Here is a 15,043-nt window from a genome sequence, read left to right as displayed (position 1 = left end):
TTGGATGAGTGTTGGGAGCTGTTGTGTGCTATTTAATAACGACAGTGTATGAATAATGGGAGTAACAGGTCTTTGGAAACTTTTGGAGGGAACTGGCCATCCAGTCAGTCTGGAGTCGCTGGAAGGCAAAGTTATTGCAGTCGGTTAGTGTCAAAAAATGCACCCACAACAGAATTAATTGACTTATAAGATATCTATGCAGACATCAGCATTTGGTTGAATATGGCTGTCAAGGGCATGAGAGACCTCCATGGTCATGCAGCAAGTAATGCCCATCTGATCACTTTGTTTAATAGGTTTGTTTCCTACCAGTTTTGGTTGTGATACATTATGTGTTAGCTCTTAGCGCTTAAAGTTCTTTTCTGTGGTTCGCAGAATTTGTAAACTTCTTCATTTTGGAATCAAGCCTGTTTTTGTGTTTGATGGCCAGGCCCCACTTCTTAAACAAAAAACATTAAGGGAGCGGAGGGAAAAGAAAAATCTTCATTTGCAAGAAAGTAAAAACGCTTCAGAAAAAATAATGCAAAATTACTTAAAGCGTGAAGTTATGAAACTTGCAATCAAGTCAAAAAACAAGTAGGCAAACAATTCAATTTGTACTTATTGTTTTGTAAATCAGCTGTGTTGCAGAACCCAGAGGTCCGGTGATGTACAGGAAACTACTAGTACTACACCAGAAAATGCTGAGCCCGTAAAAAGCAATGTCCCCAAGACTTTAAGTATGTAGTTTTTTTAGTATGAGTTTAAAGTCTTCTTTTAAGTGCAAATTAAATACTTTCGTCACATTTCAATAGCAGATCAATCGCAAGTGGATGATGATGGCATGTTTGTGCTTCCACCAATGAAACAAAATTTACAACTTGGCAGCTCTGATGAAGATCAAGAAACTGACTGGAATACAAGATCCACAACTCATGAAGCTTTATATGGAGCTGCATCATCGGTAGTTAACAAACTCCTTCAATTTTTAGGTAAATCTTATTATGTTATGTTTTAAGGGAGATTTTGCTGACATAATGTCAATTGACGTTGAGTCTGAGGATTTCAAAAGTTTGCCGACAGACATACAACATGAGATGCTGTCTGATATTAAGGAGATAAGAAAGAGGAGAAGAACTGCACTGGAAACTATGCCAGAAAAGTCTGAATCTTTTTCCAGCTATCAGCTCACAGGTTTGCATTGCTCTTGTTTGCGATAAAAACACAAGTTCCAGCATCACTAAAAAGATGTATTGCTGATTATGTATTCGATATTTAATGTTAATTTTTCGGTTCCCAAACAAACTGCATCACACATTATACATAACACAAAATGTGTGTAAACAGCAGTTTAGTGTGCACGAGCATGCTATCACAGCTTTTTTGTGTTTTATCTCATTTTGTTGCAATTTATGTAATTACCCTGATGAAGGTGTCTTATATGGGACATTGCAACATCAACTTGTTATTATAAAAACTGCTGGAAGAGCTACATATTTTTTTAACAATTTAGAAAGTTTACAAAACGTACAATAAATACTCTTTCAGTATGTTGTTTGTTGAAAAGGCTTTTCGTTTCAAGGTCTTCTGGCAAAGAGGCATCTATCTGAAAGAATTCGGGCTGTTGAAAAAAAGATGGAAGCACAGAATACTGCTTCGATGGCTGAAATTGCTTTACAGGAAGATTATGAGGGTAACAGCATAGCAGCAAGTAAAATAAGCTCCGAAGATGCAACTCATTACATTCTTATTCAAGGATTAAAAAATAAACTTCCAAAGGTAACAGGTCAAATGATCAACAACATACCATTGGAGCTCATGTAACATATGTGCTATGTTTTTTTTCAGGTTGATGAGAAGGAAGCGGTTTCAGTTACATCTTCAATTCAGGACAATACAGAGAAGCACATATTGTCTAGCATTAAAGAAGAGAAAGTGGAAGCACATACAGATATACCTCAGAGCTCTAAAAGTGTAAATGTTGAACCTGAAGTACCAGTCATTACAAAACAAAAGGATGCATCTGTGTCTCTCACTGACTTTGCAAAGCAAAAAAGTAAATTACAAAAACAAGATGTCCTGCAACTAAGCAGTTCAGATAGTGAATGTGAAAAAGATGCAGCAGAAAAACGTATCCCTTCTGTTAGCAATCATTCTGAAAATGTTGTGATAGAAAAATCTTGTCAAAGCGAAATCAACCTGGAAAACAAGTTTACTAAAGAACTTAAAACTCCTGATGTTGAAATAGAACTCTTGCCAAAACCTATGATCACTGATACAGCTCCTTCTAATCAAAATGGTAGAGACACTGTAAATGTGGATGAAATTATGCCAACTCCAAAGCTTGATATAGAGCTTCAACTTGACAAGAAAGTAATTGAAAATAAGGCAAAAGTTATTGGTATTAAAGAACCAGAGGAGGTCGTCTCATCTGACAGTGATCAGGAGTTTGTGGATGTTGAGAGCAACCTTGAAGTTACAGAAGAAAAATCAGATAAAACAAAGACATTCAAAATTATTAGTGATGAGGAGCATATGGCTGAACTCATGCCTACCAGGTAAGTACAGATCCATCCCCATAACATCTTAAAGTTCCCCAGCTATTTCCGGCTTGGTAATTGTTCGGTGCAATTGTGTCGCTATGTGTTCTTTCACCAAGCAAAATAAACTTAACTCAAGTACAGATCCATAGTAACATGTTGCAAATTAAAACAAACTATTTTTTAAAATCTAGTTTAGGCCACAATTGGCTAGAGTGAATGGTGTTGTGTGGCCCTGGCCTGAATCTTATAACATTACATTTCTCAGGTGGGGTAAATTATACCCCTAATACAGTGGTTTCCAAACATTTTCTACCTGTGTACCACATAGAGATTTTGTACAGCATTTTCGTACCGCTTATTTCTGAAAAATCTGTACCACACAACTTACATATATGCAGTAATAAGGGGACACTTGTAGAGCTACCAAAAATACCATTTTTTGCATTATAAATGTGTGAAATGTGATGTAATTATGACCAAATATAGCAGAATGAAAAGTCTTGCTAAGGTTTATGCTAACTATATTATTTGATTAAATCATGGTCAAAAATAAGTTTACATGACACCTAAATCTTGAGTACTACTAATGGTTATAGTACCAAGTTTCACATTGAACTGTCTGGAACAACATACCTAACATTAACAGCAATATTTTGTTACCAGCACTGAGCTTTACACCGCCCCAGAACCTAACCCATGGCAAGGACTCCAGGAAGAACAATTAGTTGAAATGGGGGAAGAAATGGACCGAGAAGACAAGGCTTTGTTGGAACGAATGCAGGCGTCTGCCCGGGCTGCAAGAGATGTTTCTGATTCTGCTACCAGCGAATGCCAAGAACTGCTTCGATTGTTTGGAATTCCGTTTATCGTTAGTCCACAGGTACATACTGGCATACCATTTCAAGCTTATTTAAATCAATTTACCCAACTGTTGTGTTGGATATATGACAAGCTGCAGACAGTGCAAACTGTTTCGACCGATAAGGGGATAGATCGGCCGTATTGGCTAGTGTAACCATCCAACAGCACTCCAGTATGTTGGGAGTAACAGGCTTAAAAACCATGCCTCACGGATTCCGTGCCATGCCACAACTGGACAAACACAGTTTTCTGGTCGTTAACCTGAAACTTTTCGCGTATAGTATTTAGCGGTAAGACAACTTAAGGCAAAACGACGACCTTAAAAAACGTTTTGTGCGTCACTTTGTCGCTCTTTTGGCTTTGAAACCCGCACCGTTTATAAACACGATTTCAACAACGTACCAACAGTTTAACGTAGGTACTTGCTATGCAGGAAGCTGAAGCACAGTGTGCATTTTTGGACAAAAACGGATTGACTTCGGGAACCATAACAGAAGATTCCGATATTTGGCCGTTTGGTGGGTTCGTCGTCTTTAAAGATGTTTTTGACCGAAAGAGAGACCCAAAGTGTTACACACTTCGAGATATTACGTCTGAACTTGGTCTTCAGCAGCATCAGTTCATCAACATTGCCCTACTAAGCGGAAGTGACTATACGTCAGGTAAATAGTAAATATGTTAATTTGTAAAAGCAAATACCTTAATCTGAACATAGTCTGTTGTTCTGTACCTCTACATACGATGTCAAAAACTACATTACGAGTCACCATGGGCGCCCTAAAATTTTCTATATTTTCTCGAAAAACCTGATGAATATACAATATCATGCTCTAAAAAATGAAGTGGAGAAAGTCAGTGAATTCCTAAACAAACCAGTTTAGCGATGTCTGCTTTATTTACGTATCTGGTGTTAAACTCTGCGGTTTTACTGCTTTTCTAACAAACAAAATGGTATACGTGATACAAATACATTTAAGTACGTACTTGTCAAAATTTTCAGCCGAAGCCCATGCGAGTCATACACAATAATTTGATTTTATTTTAATATAAATAAGATTGCCTATTCTTTCACTAATAAACTGTCACGGACTGCGGTCTTTGTATTTTGCTCATGTAAATATTGTTACAGGAATCGAAGGAGTCGGGCCGGTCCGAGCCCTCGAAATTATGAAGGAGTTTCCAGGTGAAGGGATGGGAAGCATGGAGAAATTCAAGGAGTGGTGGAGCAAAGCTCATAAAGAGGTGGGCAGAGCTGTTAACTACCCAAGTCATTATTATCCAAATCTTTACCTGTCGAACCCCACCCTCTTTCCCTAACACGGGTGGTTAGAATATAGGCCCCCCTCGACTGGTTCCACCATCGTGTTATACGTAAGTACTCACCGTGCGACACACTCACTTCCTTGTGAGCATCCGCCACATAACGCTTTATAATACGGCGGAGCTGCAACGCGTTGTGCCACTATCCACTAATTGTGCCCGACACTTCACCTTTTTGCGCTCCATAACGTTTTTACGTTGAGCAGCTATATCCGGCATGATGATTGTGTTACTATTTTGTCTTTCACCAAGCGAAACAAACTCATCTCAACTTACCCACATTTGCTAAACCAAGGTCAAGGCACCGAAAGAAACAAAGATTAAAGGTCAACTTCGGAGGTTAAATATTCCATCAACTTTTCCATCGCATATTGTGGCAAATGCTTACCTTGAACCGAGCGTTAATCGTTCGATGGAAAGTTTTTCGTGGGGAATTCCGGACCTGGATGGAATTCGGTGTTTCGCAAAGCAAAGAATGCAGTGGACCAAGTACGTATTTATCTTACAGTATTATGTAAATAAATGAAAAGTAAAATCCTTTTCTTGCAAGAACTGTAGGATTTGTCAATATCGTTCCGACATTTTAATCTTAAATATAAAAAAGCCAAAGAAATAAAAAATTATTGTAGGCCACGTAACAAAGTGATTATCAGGAGAATACGTTGATTTTATAAAGCACTGCTTTAATCTCGTTTTTAATTCAAGTTTATAATCCATTGAAAAAATGAATGCTCTTTAGTTCCAACAATTTTTTTAAAAAAATAATGGTTTTACTCAACCAAAGCGTACAACAAACAAACAAACCTTGTACGTTTTTGCGTATATCCAGTGGTGGGATTCAGCCGACTCGCACCGGTTCTATAGAATCATCTTTTATGAGATCCGCGAACCACTTAGCATTACTGGTTACTGTCAATGGACTTTTTGTAACAGAACCGGCTGAAAATGAGTTTTGTGATTTGAATCCCACCACTGCATATATCCGTTGTGCTCTTGTACTCATAACAGCGGTGGTATTTAAGCAAATTTACCGAACAAGATCTGTTTAACAGAAAGAAGATTGATGATGACCTGTTGCCGATTTTGAAAAAGGCAGCGGATCGCAAAATTAGCCACCAACCCCTTATCACTTCTTACCTACCTACGGGTTCCCCATGTCAACAAAGAAAACAGAAAAGCAAGCGCGTTCGCCGAGCTATTACTTCAACACAGAACGGCGGCGCCAAAGCAGAGAAAACTGTCAATAAAGTAAACAGCAATGCTGGAAGAGGGCGAAAAAGACGTGGTGGCAAAACTAAGCAACCCTCCCCCGTAAAGCACTTTGCTGCAGAAGAAAAACCTAACCTTGGACTTTCCGAAAGTTCTGGTTCCGATTCGTAAATTGTATTTTTTGTTGGTACGAAACGCAAATAAAAATCACTGTGCACTAGAATTACACTTGGTGTTGAAAAGAGCCAGAAAATCGGCCGGGACCTTGCCAAATACTAAAGTAACAATGAATTGGTTGACGTCTATTTTCAGTGCAAATAGTGTGGTTTTTCAACTGGTGACTAAATGAAAGTTTTTCACCTCAAGTTCTACAAGAAGCAACCATTAATACGGCACCATTTTGATTGGTAAATTTAAAACTAATTGAACTTGACAAGAAATAAAATTGTTAATTATAACGATGAATACTGCCCATTAAAGATTCAAGTACTTAGCATGGTGAGCAATATGATCATCCATAAAAGTTGAGATGAAGTAATAACTGTGGTCATAACCCTGCAAAAAAAGTATTTTAAAATCATTTTACTATTATTAAGTCATGTGTAGAATAGTTTATTACCTCTTGATTTCTTAAATTAAGGGTCATACCAGCATCACCACATGCCCTTACAAGATGCTCAGGTAAAAGTTCATGAAGAAATTGATCTTTTGTTCCTTGATCAACAAGTATATCTAGCTTTGGTCCTTGATACTTCTTGATCAAAAGACAGGAATCATATTCCTGCAAGATTGTAATTTTAAATGATTTTTTTTACCACTCTGTTTCTAAACTTACCTTATGGCTGTCACTGTCTTTACCGAGGTAACCTGACAGTGCCTTTTGACCCCATGGACATTGGGTAGGATTGGTAATAGGTGCAAATGCTGAAACTGACTATAGAAGCAACACACATTTTTTGTAACATTTTACTGGGCCATAATACACCTTTCATTCTTACTTTATATTTTCCAGGATTCTTCAAGGCACAAACCAAAGCACCATGGCCACCCATGCTACATACAAAATGGTAAAACAAACATAAAACTCAGGAAGTAGTTTTTTATAGTATATGTAAATAAAAGTAGTAGATAAAGTTTTACCTGTGTCCGAATACAGACATTTTGTTTGGTTCAACTTGGCTTTCAAACTCTTTGTTGATAACATTGGGCAACTAAAGCAAGAATCCACACATCAAGAAAATTGAAAAATAAACAAACTATTTATACACACCTCTTTTGTAACATAGGAATACATTCTGTAGTTGGTTTTCCATTTCTCCTCTGTGGCATCAACATAAAATCCCGCCCCAGAACCAAAATCATATGAGTCGTCTTCACCTTCTATATTGCATCCTCCTACAATCAAAACAATTAATATGGATTTGGAAATGTATACCTCTATTTAAGTTAGGATATATTTTTTCATACTTGGACTGGTGTCTGGAGCAACGATGATCAATCCATGTTTTGCTGCAGAGCGCTGTACTCCAGATTTTGAAATAAAGTTCTGCTCCGTGCAAGTCAGTCCAGACAGATAGTAAACCACAGGACACTTTTTACTTTCTGCCTGAAAAAAATGGCAAAATCTTTGCTACAAAAGTGGTGAATGTTGCAGAATAGGTTCATAATATATAAACAGGCTAAATTATTATTCAACAGGTTACATATTTTATTTGGCTTGAGTAATGATGGCAAGCAAGACAAGTAATTCACCAGATGGAATACAACTTCTTTTAACAATTGCAATAAAAACACATCCGTTTACTACTTACTTGAGGCGGAAAAAAAATGCCAAATTTCATTGGGCACTTGCACTCCTCACTTTCATGTTCAAACACTTTTTGCCAACCGCCGAAACTTCTGTTGCTGGACACCTCTTTCGTCATTTTGTAGTACTACACTTGATTATGGATGAGGAATTAACAAAAACGTGCAAGAACAATTGCAGCCGGTCCCTTTGCAAACAAATCGCACGTGCCAACTCACGCAAGAGGCGCTATGGCAGAACAGTTTTTTCACGCACGTCGGAAAACGTAAAATGTCAATACAGAAAATATCACACCCTTTCTGCAAGCAATTTATTGAACACTGATGGTACTTCATAACTTGACTTGATTAATGTCCCATCTAAAACGGTATGCAGCAGAAGAAAAAAAAGTTTTTAATTTGCGACTTTTAAAACGGCCATGGTTGGTAATAGGGAGTCGAACCGCTTGTCATATGCAGTGCCGGATTAACCATTAGGCAAAGTAGGCACGTACCTACAGGCCAGTCAAAAATCCAGGCCACTTTAAAATCAGTAGAAATTTAGTCATGTTTTTAAAGTAATTATTTTCTTGAATAGCTCTGTTTGATTGGCCTCCAAAAACTAGTTAACTCGTTTTCAATCGCAAAAATGCGCAAAGTTGTTATTTAGTTAGACATATGACCAAGTTTTTGCACGGTACCCTGTGTTATAGTAGCAACAACGATTTGGCAACACTGATAATTCTATTTTTTTAGTTGGCAACCCCGATTTTCTGGCCACTTATAAAATGTGCCTACAGGCGAGCAGACCCTTAATCCAGCACTGGTCATATGGGTTCAGGTTCGGTTCGGGTTCACTTCGTTAATGGTTCGGGTTCGGTTCAGGTTTTTAAAAATGTATATTTTCGGGTTCGGGTGTGGGATTATGATATGTACAAACGTATTTGACAAGTAAATCAATTAACACCTCAAGCATGTGATTCCACACAGCTGTATACCATATGTTGTCACCTTTTGTTGACTGTTTGTCGTTGACAGTACGTATATATACATGTTGTTTCGAACGATGCTATATCACTTTAATATCACTATCACTAACTCAACTCAACTTTCGTTCTAATACAAAGTCACTACGGATATAATTGTGCACAGTCGGACTTCAATTACGGAATAGATCTAACACAGCGGTTCCCAACCTTTCTGGTGCTGCGACCCCTTAAAACAGTTCCCAAGTTGCGGTGACCCCACGCATAGGCGCCGAGTTTTACAAAAATGCAAGGTGGTGGATTTAAATTATGACGTCACTAATGCGTGCAGCCATACGAGCTCCAACTCAAAGCCCAACATACTTTTAATAAAAAGCAAAGTTCGTCAATTTTAACAAAAAAATGTTTTTAAAATTGATTTGGAACAATTCGCTTTAACGTTTTTTTGGTTTAGCAATGTTTAGAAACAGTTTCGTGAAGTCGTTTCTTTTGTATCACCCAAAGTGACCACTTATTACAGAACAATCGCATTGTACACCATAGTGGCCAATACATTCACTGCCAACAATTGTGTGTTTGACGTCATACAAATAAGGCACCAACCAAACTAGTTGCTTTTTCGTCAGCACGGTGTTTCGTAAGATACCCGATACAAACAAACCCAAATATCCACGGTGTTCGCCACCACCCAGTCAAAACTTTTTTACAAATTAAATTTTAGTTCTGTTGACTATTAAGTTGGAGGATAGTGATATTATCGCGAGAATACAAAACAAGTTGGCAGGTTCTGATCAAGGCAATAATTAGCATTTTGTGAAAACAATTAAGTCTTCGAAAGTTAAAGATCCACCCCAGATGTAGTCACTAGTTTACATACTTTAGTAAAACAATGAAGGGAAGGAATGTGGTGCCCAGTTCTTTTATTTTTGATTTGTTAAATTGGTCTATGGCCTAAAATGACCCCAGTTGGGGTCGCGGCCCACAGGTTGGGAACCGCTGATCTAACAAGTGATCAGTCGCTACATAAATGGTGACCCCGAGTCGCTACACGGGTTTGGGCAAATTATCCGGTCCGAACCGGTTTGCGGTTTTTAAACCGGTTTAAATTTTTATTCGTTTCAATTTAATTCTACCCATCATCTACTTCAGTGTGCTGTTTAAAAAAAAATACAAAATATAAAACAGACTGCCTTTTTTACTTGTTCGGTTCCGGTTCAACGCCATACAAAATATAGGGTTCAGCTCCGGTTCGGGTTTAATGAAATTAACCGCTCAAGCCGGTTCGCGGGTTCAGGTTCAGTTCCGGTTCGACTCCCTGGTTGGTAAGCAATATTATAGTAAAGGTGGGGTTCCCAGCTAACAATTTGACGTCGGCTCGACGTAGATTTTTGGTCAAGTTTGGTCGATAGGACGTTGCGACAAAACGTCAATTTTACGTAAAAGTGTCGACTCCAGAATACGTAGATAGGACGTTGGAAACTACGTTGTGCATAACGTAAACCTGACGTTCAGTAAACGTAACTACGAACGTTGTAAATTACGTTCTTAAAACGTAAATTTGCAACGTTATTTTTACGTAAAAGTGTCGACTCCAGAAGACGTAGATAGGACGTTGCAGATAACGTACATTCGTGACGTTCGTTTTACGTAAAAGTGTCGACTCCAGAAAACGTAGATAGGACGTTGTAAACAACGTTTTGCCATGACGTTTGTTGCACGTCTAGTTAAACGTCAATACGACCTGATAAAAACGCGTCTCCATGACGTTGTTGAATTACGTTAAATATGCGTTGAACCAAATGTAATAACGAACGTTCAAAACTACATTTGTATGACGTAACTCATGACGTCATTTTTACGAGTGTCTACTCCATACGATGTATATATGACGTGGTAATTTATGTCAATAATACGCACAAATAAACATGAGTACGACACCTAACAACGCCGATCCTAATTACGTGTTGACATGTTTGCACTTTTAATTACAATGTTTAAAACGTTTGCAGCTTTCTAACTAACGCTAACAATTAAACATGCCAAGGAATCAAAGTAGGAATATAATATTGATGGTGAAAAATCACAGTAGTACAGAATCAAAAAGGGTTAGCAGTAAATAGCAAAAAACGGCGAAAAAGTATGGCATTCACTGAACAATAGACAAATATGTATGACTCCTAAAGAGTTTGTAAATACTATTAAGGTTTTCGTTGCATTGTGCTAAAACATTGCCTTATAATATCTGTTTGACATGGCTTGTTCATAATACAACACAATTATAGCAGAAACAAATAAACATTTCAAATAGTGCCAGTAAAATATAGAAAAATTCTAAATCAAAGTCCATGGCAATCTCTGCCTTTAAAAACCAATCTTTACTTCTCACATCTGAAGTCAAGGATGTTGACAAAGATTTCCGCGCTTCCACTCTGCAAATCAAATTTGTCGATGAGATTAGTCCTTCAGGTATAATTTATTGCAGCATATGTCAATTTTGTGAGTAAAGAACAACATGAGGTTGCAGATACAACTTTCACATTTATAACAATTTCTATGCAAAGGTATTAATATTTGACTTGTAAATGTGGTATTCAGGCAGCTAGACAATCATTTGACCCATTTTGGGGATGGTGTGTCAATTGTTGTAAGGTAAACAAACAAAAACAAAATCTTATCTATTAAAGGTTTGGGTAGCAGGTGTAGGTGTTATTTAATTGTTTCAAACATTTTCTGCCAAAAGACCTTTTAAGGACAAACAACCAACATTCCACACTGTACACTGCTTCATATTTCAACACTCCAGCATACTAAATCAAGCAAATAGGGCCAGAGCTTGGTCAGTCTTTGGGCCAGAATAAAATTAAATTTGTACTGTTAATAAACTTACTTTGTATTCAGACTAGTTTAAGTTTTTCTCTTCTGGTGCTTCAGGAATCCAGTGTTTTGCTTTGAACACCAGACTATAATACAAAAAAAAGTCAAATGTAAATACTGTGTACAAACTCAATAGGGTTTTGTTACACAAACTTCTGCAAGTAGAACTATACCTTTTGCTGTCCTTTGTTTGTTCCGATAATTTTTGTCATTTTCCAGAGAATATCGCAAGGAAACGGACCTTCCAGGTTTGCCAAAAGTATACCTAAAAATCACAAGCACTGTTGTAATTGTAATGTTCATGCAGCAATGTAACACAGATTTTGGCTTTAGAGTGAGATTTGCACAAAAGAACTACACATAAATTAGTTTAAAACTTACTAGGATTTATTAAAAGATTTCGTCTTCAGTTTGCTTGCAGTCATAAGCCTCTAGTTCTTAGTTGCCACTAGATTGGGGACTTTAGACAGATTTTGCATTGTCACAAGTTTCCTCTTTTCTTCAGCATCACTCCAAAATGTGTAACTTGTTGGCTAAAAAACAAAAACACCAGTAACTGGTAAATATAAAAAAATATTTCTATTTTTGGAAAGCAAAAGTGCCTCAATTCCAACAACTAAAATAGCAAGTTAAAAAAACTATCTGCAACTACTCATTCATTGCGCTACACTTTTTTTTACTATATGACAGAATGAATTTGCAAACAGCAGCAAAATCCTTGATATACATGACCAGCATTAGATAATGATCATTTCTAACATATTTATTCTCATGCATAAAGAGAAGAACAGCATGTAGGGTATTTTTTGCATATTAGAACATACATTGCATTCTGTATCATTTAGGCTAAACACATATACAACTATTGGCTACTTAAAACTTACATAAAACTGAACTGATCCATCTGTAGGTGTTGCAGGGCAGTAAAGATACTTTTCACACATGGGTTGTTTATGTACTAATGTTAAGCAACCCTTTTGTGGTCTTCAATTATTTTGATTTTTTCTTTCCGACGACCAAAATGACAAGTATGTGTGTCTTCAGCACAAAGTAGTTTTATGACAAATTCACACAGGTTTAGTGTGTATTATGTAATGAATATTAAAACTGCAATTGTAGATAAAAAATGATTTATTGATTATGATGGTACAGGACCTAATTAAGTATAAGTGTATGTCAAATACAATCTATAATTTTAGTATTAAACTAACTAATTTCAGTTGGCAATTTTTAACATAATGTATACATTATATAGCCTGCTTTCTAGAACAGCTTTAGCTTACTTTTTCACAAATAGCACAAAGGTGACTTTCTAAGTAAACATATCCAAACCATTGAAATAGCAGGTAAAATAGTTAATTTCTTTACTGGAAAAATGAATAACACTGCAACATATTACTGTAAACTAAAGTTCAACATTCAACTGGTGCCCAGCAAACACAATACTCACATTCTTATTCAAAACATACCTATCTGAAATAATACAACAACAGACAGACATCTCCAAAATAGTTCAACTTCAGGCAATTCAGGCCTACAGTCCTGTCAAACTAGGCGCAAAAACTGACACCTCTGGAATAATTTATACTCACACTCGAACTGCATTAATCGTGGGAATAAATAAGGAAAATAAATCCAAGTTTTACTGACTAACACGCATTATGGATTTCTGAAGTCCACAACACGGACAACGCCTCTACACCTTTTGAACGAAGTACATCCATAACAGCGGGTTTTGAAATTTCAAAGTCCGCCCTGCGCGCCAAAATTCAAAATATGCGCGAATATTTCAAATTTGAATGTTGCGATGTATGTCTTAACGATTTGCACATGTGTTTAAAAGAAAATTCAATCAGTCCAGTAATTATCGCACTAAAAATTAATTAAAGACTATACAAGCTTTCTCATCAGAGCTCATATAAGAGCGGTTTGAAAACACTTTTAAACTGATCACCGCGCCCAAAATCAAACCTGTATGACGGATTTTGAAATGTTATGTTACGACCTATGGCGCAATAATTTATACATTTTCGAAAAAGAAAAGCGATAAAAAAGTTAAAAAGGACACGGAAAATCAATTGTAGAAACCTGCAATTTGGAAGTGACGTTTCATAACATTGCAACATTAATTTACTTGTCATATAACGGCAATAAAACGTTACAACTGACGTCGAAAACGGTTGTACACAGGTTAAATTTGACGTCAGTGACAAACGTGAATTCTACGTCACGTATGACGTTTTAACATAGTTGTATTGCAGTTTGTTGCAATGTTACTAAACAACGTTAATAAAACGTTTGAAATGACGTCGAAAACGGTTGTACACAAGTTAAATTTGACGTCAGTGACAAACGTGAATTCTACGTCACGCATGACGTTTTAAAATTGTTGTATTGCAGTTTGTTGCAACGTTACTACACAACGTTATTGAAACGTTTGAAATGACGTCGAAAACGGTTGTACACAAGTTAAATTTGACGTCAGTGACAAACGTGAATTTTACGTCACGTATGACGTTTTAACATAGTTGTATTGCAGTTTGTTGCAACGTTACTAAACAACGTTAACAAGACGTTTGAAATGACGTCGAAAACAGTTGTACACAAGTTAAATGTGACGTCAGTGACAAACGTGAATTCTACGTCACGCATGACGTTTTAACATAGTCGTATTGCAGTTTGTTGCAACGTTACTAAACAACGTTACTAAAACGTTTAAAATGACGTCGAAAACGGTTGTAAACTGGTTAAATTTGACGTCAGTGACAAACGTGAATTCTACGTCACGCATGACGTTTTAACATAGTCGTATTGCAGTTTGTTGCAACGTTACTAAACAACGTTACTAAAACGTTTGAAATGACGTCGAAAACGGTTGTAAACTGGTTAAATTTGACGTCAGTAACAAACGTGAGTTCTACGTCACGCATGACGTTTCAACATAGTTGCATTGCAGTTTGTTGCAACGTTACTAAACAACGTTAATAAAACGTTTGAAATGACGTCGAAAACGGTTGTAAACTGGTTAAATTTGACGTCATTGACAAACGTGAATTCTACGTCACGTATGACGTTTCAACATAGTTGCATTGCAGTTTGTTGCAACGTTACTAAACAACGTTAATAAAACGTTTGAAATGACGTCGAAAACGGTTGTAAACTGGTTAAATTTGACGTCAGAGATAAACGTGAATTCTACGTCACGTATAACGTTTTAACATAGTTGTATTGCAGTTTGTTGCAACGTTACTAAACAACGTTAATAAAACGTTTGAAATGACGTCGAAAACGGTTGTACACAGGTTAAATTTGACGTCAGAGACAAACGTGAATTATACGTTACGTATGACGTTTTAACATAGTTGTATTGCAGTTTGATACAACGTTAAGAATAAACGTTAATAAAACGTTCAAAATTACGTCAAATAAAGTTGCAGACAGGTTTTCTTGTAACGTCAACAAAAAACGTTTTTTTTTACGTTTCAA

At 36.8% G+C, this 15,043-nt stretch overlaps 2 protein-coding genes and 1 long non-coding RNA gene across 4 annotated transcripts; 1 reads left to right on the top strand and 2 right to left on the bottom strand.

Moving 5' to 3' along the window:
* The first annotated feature begins 38 nt into the window (after positions 1 to 38).
* LOC145238132 (DNA excision repair protein ERCC-5-like) lies at positions 39 to 6,135 on the top strand. Of its 2 annotated transcripts, none has more exons than XM_080101206.1 (13): positions 39 to 143; positions 203 to 296; positions 376 to 576; positions 631 to 719; positions 798 to 943; positions 999 to 1,173; positions 1,562 to 1,758; positions 1,828 to 2,537; positions 3,186 to 3,402; positions 3,817 to 4,045; positions 4,513 to 4,625; positions 4,999 to 5,192; positions 5,756 to 6,135. In XM_080101206.1, exons 1-13 carry the CDS (start codon positions 56 to 58, stop codon positions 6,081 to 6,083), a joined length of 2,781 nt encoding a protein of 926 aa, XP_079957332.1. In that variant the 5' UTR covers positions 39 to 55; the 3' UTR covers positions 6,084 to 6,135. The 2 variants fall into 2 exon arrangements, with proteins under 2 accessions (XP_079957332.1, XP_079957331.1); XM_080101205.1 differs by having other exon boundaries at positions 795 to 943.
* Positions 6,071 to 8,022, bottom strand: LOC145238134 (S-formylglutathione hydrolase-like). The gene is made up of 8 exons (XM_080101207.1): positions 7,724 to 8,022; positions 7,380 to 7,518; positions 7,183 to 7,307; positions 7,053 to 7,123; positions 6,911 to 6,965; positions 6,748 to 6,846; positions 6,532 to 6,693; positions 6,071 to 6,467 (listed from the first exon to the last, which is right to left on the bottom strand). Exons 1-8 carry the CDS (start codon positions 7,835 to 7,837, stop codon positions 6,387 to 6,389), a joined length of 846 nt encoding a protein of 281 aa, XP_079957333.1. The 5' UTR covers positions 7,838 to 8,022; the 3' UTR covers positions 6,071 to 6,386.
* Positions 8,023 to 10,730: 2,708 nt separating this feature from the next.
* On the bottom strand, positions 10,731 to 13,335 carry LOC145239338 (uncharacterized). The gene is made up of 5 exons (XR_013862286.1): positions 12,442 to 13,335; positions 11,939 to 12,090; positions 11,731 to 11,822; positions 11,571 to 11,643; positions 10,731 to 11,112 (listed from the first exon to the last, which is right to left on the bottom strand). It is a non-coding gene; the product is annotated as an uncharacterized LOC145239338 (long non-coding RNA).
* Positions 13,336 to 15,043: the final 1,708 nt, after the last annotated feature.

Source organism: Phallusia mammillata, chromosome 7, assembly GCF_965637545.1.
Source record: "Phallusia mammillata chromosome 7, kaPhaMamm4.hap1.1, whole genome shotgun sequence".
Classification (NCBI taxonomy): Eukaryota; Metazoa; Chordata; class Ascidiacea; order Phlebobranchia; family Ascidiidae; genus Phallusia; species Phallusia mammillata.
This window is presented reverse-complemented; position numbering and strand designations above follow the sequence as displayed.

What these genes read in the sequence shown, in the direction of transcription:
- LOC145238132 (XM_080101205.1), top strand. Translation starts at nt 56, where the DNA reads ATGGGAGTAACAGGTCTTTGGAAACTTTTGGAGGGAACTGGCCATCCA. An exon ending in CAATGTCCCCAAGACTTTAA is followed by an intron (nt 720 to 794) that starts GTATGTAGTTTT and finishes ACATTTCAATAG; the next exon opens with CAGATCAATCGCAAGTGGAT. An exon ending in TAAAAAATAAACTTCCAAAG is followed by an intron (nt 1,759 to 1,827) that starts GTAACAGGTCAA and finishes GTTTTTTTTCAG; the next exon opens with GTTGATGAGAAGGAAGCGGT.
- LOC145238134 (XM_080101207.1), bottom strand. Translation starts at nt 7,837, where the DNA reads ATGACGAAAGAGGTGTCCAGCAACAGAAGTTTCGGCGGTTGGCAAAAA. An exon ending in GCATTTTTTTTCCGCCTCAA is followed by an intron (nt 7,519 to 7,723) that starts GTAAGTAGTAAA and finishes CATTTTTTTCAG; the next exon opens with GCAGAAAGTAAAAAGTGTCC. An exon ending in AAGACAGTGACAGCCATAAG is followed by an intron (nt 6,694 to 6,747) that starts GTAAGTTTAGAA and finishes ACAATCTTGCAG; the next exon opens with GAATATGATTCCTGTCTTTT.